The 12,451-nt window shown below is 54.1% G+C and overlaps 2 protein-coding genes across 2 annotated transcripts; both read right to left on the minus strand.

Annotated features, from left to right (window-relative positions):
* Positions 1-387: 387 nt before the first annotated feature.
* On the minus strand, positions 388-724 carry CCM_02069 (uncharacterized protein; the record flags this gene model as incomplete). The annotated part of the gene is made up of 2 exons (XM_006667223.1): positions 388-587; positions 664-724. 2 exons carry the CDS (start codon positions 722-724, stop codon positions 388-390), a joined length of 261 nt encoding a protein of 86 aa, XP_006667286.1.
* Positions 725-4,570: 3,846 nt separating this feature from the next.
* Positions 4,571-5,508, minus strand: CCM_02070 (uncharacterized protein; the record flags this gene model as incomplete). The annotated part of the gene is made up of 3 exons (XM_006667224.1): positions 4,571-4,579; positions 4,676-5,409; positions 5,499-5,508. The coding sequence occupies 3 exons, from the start codon at positions 5,506-5,508 to the stop codon at positions 4,571-4,573; spliced, it is 753 nt and encodes a 250-aa protein (XP_006667287.1).
* Between the last annotated feature and the right edge of the window lie 6,943 nt (positions 5,509-12,451).

Here is a 12,451-nt window from a genome sequence, read left to right on the forward strand (position 1 = left end):
CCCGCCTTTTTATGGCAGCAATTAGTTATTACACCATTGGGGTAGTGCGCAACACCGAATTCCTACCAGAGGCCGGCTGAGACACCACCATTCAAGACACCTCTCAAGTTTCAAGCCCAAAAGCCGATATCCTATCTCGCCCCAAAGAGCATGCGGGAAGAAGAAAGGTTTCTCTATCCAAGACAATCTATGTTTCCCATTTCTTTCGACTCGCCAAATCCTTGGCACCAGGCGGACGACGGCAGCACTTATTCAGGCTAATGAGTTCACAACTAACAAAACTGTATCCTCCCGCCATATGCAAATGCACACGTCCTGCGTCCGATCTCGTTGGCTCGTAACTAATAACTAGTCTTTTCTTGCGCTTTTGGTGCCCGCAGCCCAGCTCTAGTTGGGCCCTTCTCCGGCTGGCATGCATTGGCGCACTCGGACCGGCGGGGGGACAGGCCAGAACGAGGCTGGTTCCGCACATGCCCGGCCAGTCCCGCCCTCCAGAATCGGCATCGTGAGATTTAGGGTCCCCGAACCAGTGAGAAGAGGCAAAAAGTCGAGCACACCCGAATTCATGTCGTCCACGTACCCTCGCGCTAACTATTGGGTCACCGCCCATCTGCTTAGCAACAAAAGACCACGTTGGGCGCCGATGCTATTGCCCTAGCTTACTTTGCAGACGCAACGTTTCCGCCGCTTTCCAGGTCTGGTGGAATAGAGAGATCCTTTTCATCGAGTCCTTTCATACAAGAAATGACAAGTGAGCTTCGACGCACCATGCAGGTGCTGCAGCGTAGCTCAGCTATGCACAATCTGCCTCTGACGTCGCCGTACATTCCCAAGCCCTAGACACTATGCGTTCTTGCTGCCATGCATCTTGGCCACAAACTCGCTCGAACTGACACTGGAAGGCTAACTAGCAAATTGGCCTGTGCTCATTGCCGCTATCGTGGGCCTAGCTTTCGCCGAAATGTCCTGAGCTAGTTAATAACTACAGACTGATGAGTGCAAGGGGGCCCGATGCACCTTGGCACCCATCCTCCGAGCTAGCTAACTACTGATATTAATTAATACAGGTAACTAATACGTGGGGGCACGCAGGTCCCTGTTCCCCAAGCCTCCTCCCCTCAGTGCCCCGGGTGTGGCTCAAAATACCACGCTGCACAACCATGACGGACCACTGGCGAAAGAGCGCCGCCGAACCCCAGCGTTCCCCAGCTGTGACAACACGGCAGCTGTGGGTGCTGTCAATAACAATACACCGCATCGTGTAACTGGTTGGTGAGGTTTGTGGCCTCATCCCCACCGTCTCTATCACGATGCCGAGTAAAAGCCGCTCTTTGTTCCGCCTCTCGGTGGCCACAGATCCAAGTCGTACGAAGTAACTAACTAGAGACGAGTTCCTCTTTGTGCAGCGACAAATTATTCACATGTCGGCGCGGGACGGTGCGCAAACTTGAAGCTCTGGTAATTTCATTTCATTTATTACAGCTTACTCTGGTCCCAAAAATCACATATCAAAAATGCGGCCATCCAAACGTGACCTGTCAGAACCTGACAACAGGCGAAGGGTTACCAGTAAAAACATGGCGCATCTGCAACTAACTAGTTATGACGAGGGTTTTCGAGTATTGGGCGCCACGCTCGACAGTCTACAGCAAGTCTGCAAGCTGGGTATTGCTATCCTCGTCATGGGCGAGCTGGAGCCAGTGGTGTTGTCACCCTGAAGCCACGAACATTCTACTGTCGACCCTTGCTGCACACGATCCTGGAGGGTGAATGACTTGCATCGGATGCACCTTTTTCGTGTCTCTATCCCTTGCATGTTCTTCATTAAACCTGCAGCATGTTGAGGATTGCTTGATACATTTTCGCTATCGGTAGCTAGTCACCGGGCGACAGCCGCAGTCATGGCCTTGGGTTTGAGCCTGAGCCTCTGCATGCATTTCGCGCATCAGGTAAAGTCCAGTCGTCTCAAAAGGGAAACAAGGCACCCCAGCCCAACAGCCACGGGTAATACTATGCAGGGAAAGCCTCGCTTACAAGCGGGAGGGTACATGTTGGTCCAGATCAGCGTCTGAGCTTTTCAACGTATCGCCACGCAGTGGGCACAAGGCTGCGCACTTGTCGAGTTATCGACCCCAGCCATGCCCCTCATGATGGGTTCATCTCGCCCACATGAAACGGCCCGCGCCCTAACTAGCTCCCTCCTCCGGTTGTTCAACTATTCACTTGTACGGCTACTACTCTCTCGGGGTCCGGGAGTTGGCGACTGGTAACAATACGAATGCGTACGCGTAGCATGTCCGACGTGCATGCCAAGGCGCTTTGTAGCTTCAGTTGTGAGGGCTTTTGCGCATGACGCCGAGGAGAAATGCCGATCTGACCTCGAGCTGAGATGCAATTAGCCGTGGAAACCAGTTTCTGACAGATGATGGGCTGCTTGACTGAGCCTTGCCATGTTCTCAGACTCTGCTGGTTATAGATTCGGAGCACGTCTATGGCTGCGTCTCAACGACTCGTTACTCGGGATGATAACTTGATGTTTCGTCTCTCTTCGGAGAAGCATGATGACCCTGTTCTGTTCTCCAGCAAATTTGACGACAGCCGGCGCGCCCTAAGCTCCAAATCGAAGTGGCCAGGGGGGTTGCATCACTCCTCCGGCAAGCGAGGTCTGTATGTACCAGTATTGTGGGCAGCCTCGCAACGGGCCGGGGTGGGTGGTGCGGGAAGGATGCATAGCCTGCATATGATGCGTCACATTTTTTTATGACGACTTTCGGCATGTGGCAATGCCTGGCCGGGGGGGGGGGAGGGGGGCAATTTCTGCATCAGATGTTGAAGAGTGTAGGCCAAGAACTCTGTGACAGAAATGCATGCATGCGATGCGCTTCCTGGTGATGCGGCATGTCGTGGCAGTCTCCGTGGCGAAGCCGTAAGCGAGGCGAAGGTGCGTCCTCGAAGACTGCGAATCCTGCGCATGGAAACTCGTTGCGGCAAGCAAGCCAGAGGCACTGAAGGATTGAGCAAAGGAGACTGGAGACCATGCACATGTGCTGTTTACTTGGGACCAAGAGAGCGTTTCAAGATGCATCTGTGGATGCCTTGACAGAACACAGAGGCCTTTTCACTTGCTCGTCATTGAGGAGCCCTTTGGTTATCTCGGCATGCAAGGTACCAGACCAGGGAAGCGATGGGATTGAGCAAGAGGCGACTCTCCCCTTGTTGCCAATCAAGACATGATTTAGCTCAATTTTATCCGTACAAGTTGAGAATCACCGGCCATGGCGTTGCGCCACCATGACTTTGGCGTTGTTTGTACCATCATGTACTCCGGACTCTGGCCTGTTAGCGTCGCGCCTCACAACCAAAAAGCTGAATCATCAATCAGCATGGGCCATGGGACGTTCTACCCCTGCAGCGGATGGAGCGAACAGTTTCTTGTCAAGACGCAAGACACGGCCGATGCTTGCCTAAAGGAGCCGCCGGCTGAAGCCGTAAATAGAAACAGGAGCCATCCCAGCTGCTATCTATCAATGTTGTCGCAGGACGAGAAAGACGTTTGTCGTTGTGGTTCTTTTAGTAGTCTCGCTAACCTCGTTTGAGCTCAAGGTTGTCTGGTGTCAAGCTTCACCGCGTTGAGCAACGCAAACACGACCAATGTCGACCTTGGCGATCTTTCTTGTGTGTTGTGTCGTCGTTATCGTTTGTTTCCGGTCCGAAACATGATTCCTTAAAACGGGGAGTCTATCAGTAGCCGCATTACTCCGTACTGTGCGGCCACACCATGCGCCATTGTTCGCCAGCAACAAAAAAAGTCTCCGGCAAAAAAGGTGTTGTGGTTGGTGTCTCAGACTGGTGGCGCGCGCGCCCTACGTCGACTCATTCGACGACGGAAAAAAGTCCCGCCACAAAGCAAAAAAAAAAAAAAAATTGTACCAAAGCAAGAGCCCCTATACTTTTTTACCGCTGCATACAATTCCATCTTTCGGTCGACTTCCTTGGAGGAGGATTCAATGATTTTCCTGTTTGTTGGGCGCCATCAGCCACACCACACACACACACCAATATGTCGTTTGGGCACTCTGATTGGATCAACGGCCAACGGCGCCGGTTGCTCTGGAAGTGGCGAGGGGGGATCGAGGGTGTACCGATGTACTTGCTACCTTATCGTTGTACGTTTGTCGATTTCCGTGGAACACGATAACTAGCTAACTACAATTCCCATCACATGTATTTTCTGTCTATCCAATCCAACCTAGAGATATGCAAAGTAAACCGGTCCTTGACTCGAGGTCAACAACAACCGCAACAACCACAACAACCACAATCTCTTGGCTCTTTTTCTTTTCCTGCTCGGGTCCTCCCGTCAATCATGTGCAGCGGCAGAGCCGGGAACGAAAGCACGGCCAGAGCACATAACTATAACTCGCCCACCCTCTTTTTCTCTCTGCCCCCCCAGCGTCACATCGCCAACCTTCTTTTCTCTCCCCCATCGGCGCCGGGGAAAAACCCCCACTTGTTCGGCGTGGGATTGTCATGCATGCTGGCCTCCTACCCGTTGACATTTCTGGCGATGCTACGTCGACTAGGACCAATGTCATGTCTGTCCGCACACACACACACACACTTTCTTCGTCTCTAATATTATACATCTGCAGCACGGGGACGGTGGAGACCGGACCAATATAGTTAGTTTTTGCCACACGATGTACATCTGTACATCTTGATGTGACGGGCGCCCTTTTCTACAGATGCGCATCATGTGGTCGTCGCCATCCACATTGACTTCAATGGTTGTGTGTGCGGCAGAAAAAGACTCCATCGGATGCCAAAAAAAAAAATCAATGTCGGGTGATGCAAAGTAGTATCCGCGACGGCCGCCCAAGTACACAAGACTTTTCTGTGAGGCTTGTGCCGGGGGGGGCGGCGGGGTGGGAGGCTGCCTGTCAAGATGAACATCCCTCCCCTCTCGTGTCGTCGTCCCCCCCGTGCCGTGCGTCGGGTTATTTCCGTGCCGGGTCTCTTCTCTCGCTGTCGTACAGGAACTTGCCCCATGTTCCCGCCGCACGTCACCGTCCATGCATGAACGGGCGACGGTCCACGCTGCCGTGTTTGCTGCAACTTGCAGGTGGGCGATCCATTGTCTGTCCTCGCTGCGGGATTGGGCGAGGCTCGAAAACGGCGCTTCATCAGCCAGCAACACTAAAGGGCGGGGGCAATGTTGTGGTGGGATGACTGCTCCAGCAGCAAACCTAATGATTCGATAGTGCCGTCTGTGCCGCGTGAAGGATTGCGCAACTACGACGGCCTCGTGGAGGAGCCGCTTGGTCATCACGGTGTCAGAAGAGAACACGGCCGAAGAATCCGCAGACGAGAAGCGAGCTCTAATGACATGAACCAATCGTTCAAATGCCTCTTTGAAGAGATCCACAGTTTTAAAGCGTCATTAATAAAGACCGCGTGTTGCGAGATTCGGGTTGTACTGTGCGCTGCTGCTCAAGCACTTTGGAACATGCTGACATCTACCTAGGGATAAACTGAGAAAAGGACCGCACTATCACCTATTTTAACATCCTGCAAGACCAATCCAAAGTTCAAACAAAGTTCCATGAAACAAGGAAGGCAGCAGTGGTCGTAGATCTGGCTCGATTCGTCATGAGAGGATATATTGGCCATGGACGAAGGGTAGAATCGACCAGGATTGATTGTTCTATTGGTCAGACTTGCTCAGTCTCTCAACCCATTTATCACTCTATCCCACTAGATACTATCAAGCACGAGCTGGACGTCCAACGACCTTTTTGTAACAAAGAACTATTCCACTTGCATGACTGCTCTTCACTGAACAACAATGCGCCTTGTTGCATCGGACCCAACCACATCACCCTCGTCAACAAGCCCCAGAGAATGGCAACTCAAAAATTGATTCGTTATAGACTGCAACATGATTCCTTTGTAAGATTTAAACTTGCAGACCATTCCCGCTGAAAAAGTCTCAACTTGACTGCAGGCGCCGTATTTCGAAATCCAGTCCTCGCACCCAGGCTGCTACCCTAGAGCTTGGATGGTGCAGACGGATTGCTACGAGGATGCAGCTGCTCTGGTGTGAATGCCTTGATGAGGTTGATGGGTGATGGTATTCCTTACTTTCAGGTTGCAACGCTGCGTCGAGCATCAAGTCCAAGAGCAGGTAAGACGACTTTTGCTTGCATAGCCCGGTTGTTAACAGAAGCACTTTGTGTTTGGTAGAGAACTGAGGAACATAAATGGATGAGCCCCCCCATGAACGAGTCACGATTTCCGGTGTATTGACAGGAACACTTTGTGTATTTGCTGCGGTCCTTTAATGCTGCCAAGTAGAAACGCTTGGACTTACCACTGTCTTTCAAAGAGCCTCCCGAAACGCCCATTCATCATGTCCGCATATTATCATGCTTGTAATCTATCTATCCTTAAAGCAGTGAAAAGGGAAAAAAGCCACACACGCCCGCAACCAAAAATGAAAAGAATACATTAAAACCATGGTCATGAGCATCGTAAAAAGAAAGTAGGCCTGGCACGGCCCCCCCCCCCCCCCCCCGGGCCAGGCTACAAGAAGATGCCCACCCACTCCGTCTTGTTGGCGACCTTGGCGTCGCAGCCCTCGACGGCGCAGCGCAAGTCGTGCGGTGCGTGATGGGGCAGCTTGCCTGGCGGGCCGACGAAGCCCACGCCGTCGGGGTTTGCTTTGGTTGGGCGGCGATTCTCAAAGCAGTCGGCGCAGTAGACCTGAACAGCTACAAGTTAGCAATGTTGGGGGGTTGACGAAGGGGAGGGGGGGCACTCACATGGCCGCACTTCTTGACCGCCCAAAAGTGGTGATGACCAGCAGCCCGTTTGCGCTTCTTGGTGCCCGTGGTGGCGGTGGTCTGCACGGCGGCACCACCAGCGGCCGGGTCGTAGGCGAGTTCCTCCTCGCACGCGGGACACACGACGACGCGCTCCTCGGCGCCGGCGTCGGGTTCGACGACGGTATCACGCGTGAAGCCGGACCTGGTCGGCGGCAGGGGGGGCATCTCCCGCGGGGGGGGACTGGGCTGGCGCTGCGCGGGCCCAGGCGGTGGTTGTCGCTGGGTGTACAACCGCCCGGGGAGCCCCGACGACGACGACGACGCGGGGGCCTGGCCGGTGAGGAAGTCGGCACTGAGAATGTCGGCGAGGGTGCGGCCGAAGCCGCGGGCAAACGACGAGGCGAAGCCGTACTGGATGGCATGTCGGGGGTTGAGGAACTCGAGGTCGACGAGGTGGTCGGCGGCTGCACCGTTGCTTCTGCTGCTGTCAGGGTGGGGGAGGATGATGGGGTGCTGGTGATTGCGGTTGCTGCGACGGGGCGGCTCGTTGGTTGTGGTGGTGGTAGTGGTGCGGCTGGCGAAGCGGGCGGTGCTGCTGCTGCCGCTGGTGATGTCGTCGTCGCCGGTGAGGTCGATGAAGCTGGTCTCGGAGGCGAGCATGATGCTCTCGCTGCGGGACAGCCGCGGCGGCGTGAGTCGTTGCGAGGTGGTGCGGCGGGGATGGCGGTGCGTCCGCATCGGTGGCAGCCGCGGGGGCGGCTGCGGCGCGCGGACCTCGAGAGGGGAGTCGAGCTCCACCGTGAGGTCAATCACGTCGTCTTGTGATGGCGGCGGCGGCGGCCGCCTGCTGCTGCGTGCGGCACCGCCGCCGGTCGACGACGACAAGGGCGGCCGCGGCTGGACACTGGCGGGTCGGCTGGGCCGCGCCGAGACAATCTCGACGAGGTCGTCGTCGTCGTCGTCGCCGAGGGCCTCGAAGCCGCTGTGCTCGGGCGTCGTCATGATGTCGAGCAGGAGCAGGCCGAGGAGTTGTTCGCGGGGGTCACGCGGGCGGCGGCGGGCGGGCGTGGGCGGCGGCCTGGCGAGGGGCTGCGGGCGTGGCGGCTCGTGCCCGAGGGCGGCGGCGTGGTGGTAGGGAGCGTAGTAATGTTCGGACGCGACCGAGTCCAGCGGGAAGCCTCTGCCAGGCATCGGCTGCGGCTGCGAGGTTTTTTTTGTCGCTTTCGCGAGGGGCCACGAGAGGCGTGGATAAGAGGCGTCGGCGTTGAAACTTGTTATGTGCCCGGATGGTGCATGCTCTGGAGGGGTGAGGGAGGAAGACGGCGCTGAGGCGGGTATTCTTGCTACGTAGAGGAGGCGGGTTTCTTGTATTTGGAGGGTTCGAAGAGGCTGGCCCTGCGCTGCTGAGGGACTTGACGAGGTCGCTTCCGGGTGCGTGGCGATAACTGAGGTGGTGATTGTCGTCGAGTCTGGGCGGTGGGGGCGAGTTTGATTGTGGGCCGCTTGAGGCGCTTAGAATGATGCAAAACAGGCAGCAAGTGATGAGTGGACGGACAAGCGCAAATGGAACGGATTTAAAGAAAAATAACGAAGAAAAATAAATATTCGATCATATGGAGAATGCTTGCGATCTTCTTTTTCTTTTTCTTTTTCTTTTTTGTATTTGCCTTTCCCCTATTCAGGATTATTTTTGCATGCCACGACAGCGACGGCGACCAAGCCCAATTTGAAGCCTCACTTTGGTTGCGTTTGTAGCCTAGTCCCAGCGTGCAAAACATGACTCACAAAAAAAGGGATGACGTTTTGAATTTGTTGACCTCGTGGCCTGATGAAAAATTGGCGCGGTCGAAAGTGAAAATTCCGAGGCGGCTTCCAGTCGCGCGGCTAAACCCATATCTGCTAAAATGGACTGCTAGAAATGTCCACGACGATTTTGGAGATAAGAACTGCAAAAAAATATTTACTGCTTAGGGTCATATTGTAATACCAAGCACTTCGCGACTATAGACGCAACGAGAGACGAAAAAAGTGACAGAATATTGGTTCGTGACTCGTTATGGGGGTATGTATCCATCTCTATTCTTCACTCTTCTTCTCAGCACAGTGCCAGATCCCACGCCTCGTCCTCGACCCAGTCTCCGCCATACTCCGTCTCCTGTGAGCCTCTTATCTCTGGCAGCACATTCTCCTTGTCCGCCTGCTGGGCCGCGGCGGCCACCTTGCCACCGCCACCCGCGGAGGCGTCTGGATCGCCCGGTCGGAGGACCGGCGAGGAACGTCGCCGCCGCGCCTCGTCCTGCTGCTGCAGCTGCAGCACGAGGCTAGCTTCCTGCCGCTGGCGCGCCATTTCCTGCCGTTGCTCCTTGGCGGCCGACCGGCGGCTGCTCTGTATCGCCAGCGAGAGCTGCACCCGAGAGCCCGAGGACGTAAAGAAGCGCGGCGGCGGAGGAGCAGGAGGCGGGGCCGCGGGCTCTGGCTCGGAGACGGGGTGTGGGCGCGGTGGACTGGCTGATGGCCGACGTATTCGTGGCGTGGGCCGCGGTGGATGTGGCGCCGCGGAGGGCTCCAAAAGCGAAAAGTGTGCGGTGCAAGGAAATGAGCCAAACTCGGACTCCAAATCTCCTGTATCCAGGGCTAGTTTCGCGCCTTCTGGGGGCGTTGCACTCTGCGGGGGTATGTGTGCGTTAGGTGTCGTATGGTGAGTGTCATGGGCCGCCGGCGTTGGGGTGACTTCCTGCTCGGCCTCTTGCTCTTCGTCCAGCTCGCGGAGCTGCTGCGAGGAGGAGGGGAAAAAGTCAGCCGGGTTGACCAGGATGGCCTGCGTGCCCATGGGGGGCGGCTGTCGTGGCCGCTCCGGGGATGTCAGGCTCCGGATCCGGTGCCGCAACGGCGACTCCCTTTGACATGGTCCGGGAGTCGGTGGTTTATGTTGTGGTCTTTGCCGGGGCGACGGCGACGTCTTCACTGCTTGTGGCTTGGCGGATGTCTTACCCCCGCTCATAAGCTCTTCCAGTTCTTCCATCATGTCTGTGTTGATCTCTTCGTCAAGGAGGTCCTGGGACGGCAGAAAATCGACAGCATCCTCGGTGGTCGCTTTGGGCCCTCGTTTTGTCTGATCGTCAAGCGGTCTTGCGTCAGGGAGCTTTTCGGTCTTATCCACAGGAATCATATCCAACGTTGCATTGAACGCGGCCTCGTCGATAGGTTCCTCGAAGCTGAGGTCGACATCATAGTCCTGTGAAAGCACACCAATGGCCTTTTCTGTCTTCTTATCGTCCGCCTCATCCTGTATCGTCTGGCCGTTATTGGCGTCTGTCTTGTGTTCGCATGGATTGCCGTCTATAGATTCCTCAAAGCTGAGGTCAACATCGTAATCTTGTATCAGTGTTCCGATGGCTTCTTCTGTCTTATTGTCGTCCGTCTTATCATGTATCGTCGTCTGGCCGTCATCGGCGTCTGTCTTGTGTTCGCAGGGATTGTCGTCTATAGGTTCCTTGAAGCTGAGCTCGACATCACAACTCTGTGTAAGTGTTCTGATGGCTTCCTCTGCTTGCTTGCCGCCCGTCTTATTTTGTATCGCCGGGTCCTCAGCGTCTGTATTGTGTTCGGGTGGGTTTTCGTAGTTTATATTCAGTAGAGGTAATTCGTCCCTCGTCACGTCCATTGCGTCAATCTCCTCTCCATTTTCTATCACCTCCAGTAATGAGCCCAAAACCGTCGTATCCGGCTCCGGCTTTGGCGCCTCGTCCGCCTCGACCCGTTCCTCCAGCGGGACCTGCTGCGCCGCCATCACCAGCGCACCCTCCGCATCCCTCTTCTTCCTGCCGTTGCCCCTGACAAACCCCGCAATCGTGCCCTGGCTCGGGCGCACGCTGACCAGCGGCAGCCCGTTCCGGCGCTTCTCCTCGCGCTGCCGCGCCTCCTTGTCCTTCTTCTTGTCCCGCGCCAGGCGCGCCTTGGCCGCCGCCTTGTCCTTTTCAAACTCTTTTCGGATGCGCTCCTGCTCCTCGCGCTCCCACCTGTGGCGCTCCGCGCGCGTCATGGACGGCGTCTTGCTGGCGGCCTTGTAGGCCTGTCGGGCCTGTTTCGACGTCATCGGCACCATGGGCGTCGTGGTGGCGTCGAAGCGCGGGCCCTGCGGGATAATGGTGAATGTGTTTTGACGCGCCATTGTGAGACTCAGGCTGGTGGGCATGCGCTGTCCGACGCGTACACGGCTCGCCGTAGGGCGGGTTGACGGATTTGTTGATGTAGATGTGAGGCTATACTAGTCTTGCAACGCGTTACTCGCACGTAGTCACGTGCGGGGTTTATAATGACGCAATCGTGAACATCTCGAACAAACTAGCCTAAGATATTTGCCGAACCTCTATAGATAATTATTGAATTTAGTATAGTACTTATTATTTAGTATATAATAGCGCTATTTAATAAGTCTAACTATAACTCTCTTCCTATATTAACACCAACTTTTTAGAAAGTTAGGATGTAGGCATAGAAGCTACTAATAATAGTAATAGGCTATAGGATACTTCTATTCTTAAAGGGATTTAGAGAGTTCACCTTCTATTTCTACTATAATATAGTAGCGTATTCCACCTTACGTTAGTAGGGGTGTGATCTACTATGTTAATAGCAACTGTGACGGACTGGCCCCAGAGGGGCTTCGGGGGCAACCAGCCCCGCAGCCGTCAGTGGCCTTACGGCGCACAACCCTCTTACCACTCGACTAGGCAAAAGGATTCGTAACAACAATACTGGCACGATTGTTGTCTGGTTGCACCTATAAGGGTTCTCTTCCGCGCCAGCCACTGTGGAAGGCGCTGGGCCAGAGCCCAGCCCGTAACAGCAACGGAGATTAACACTAAGAGATAATAGGTTATATTATCCACTATATATAGCAGCGTTTAATTAATAAGATAGCTTCTACCTATAGTAGTGTTCTTATTAGCTTCTTTAAGATAGAAGGGACTAGGAATTGCTTTAAATATAGGAATTATAATACGTATAGAAGGAATGGTTTTTATCTAGATAGGTAGGGCTAGGGCTAGGGGTTAGCTAAGTTAACTACCTTACTATAGTTTTTCTAGCCCTTACAAATTTATTAAGGTACTAGAAGGACTATAGAGTCTAATTAGCGTATATTAATAAATAAATAAGTCCAACTGGCCCGGAGGGCTCCAGTAGCAACCAGCACTACTGCCATCAGGGGCGCAAGCCCTGGAAGGCAAAAGGATTCGTAACAACAATACTGACAGGTTGTTGTCTAGTTGCACCTATATATAAGGGCACCCCTTCAGGGGCTCCGCGCCGGCTACTCTCAGCCCTGATGACAGGCGGCTCGGAAGCCGGAAGAACGATCTCCTGTCACCCAGTATATCTGGCACTTATCCGTACCATACAACCAGATAGAAGATATAGAAGATACACAATACAACAACTTCACCTCTTACCCTATATATGCCCTATTAGTCTTAATAACTTTACCTCTTACCTATATATACCCTATTAGTCTTAATAAGCCTATTCCTTAATAATAAGGATAATAAGAGTAATAAAAGTAATAAAAGTAATAAAGGTAATAAGAATAATAAGGGTAATAAAGGTAATAAGAATAATAAAAGTAA

The sequence above is a fragment of the Cordyceps militaris genome (genome assembly GCF_000225605.1).
Source record: "Cordyceps militaris CM01 unplaced genomic scaffold CCM_S00002, whole genome shotgun sequence".
Lineage (NCBI taxonomy): Eukaryota > Fungi > Ascomycota > Sordariomycetes > Hypocreales > Cordycipitaceae > Cordyceps > Cordyceps militaris.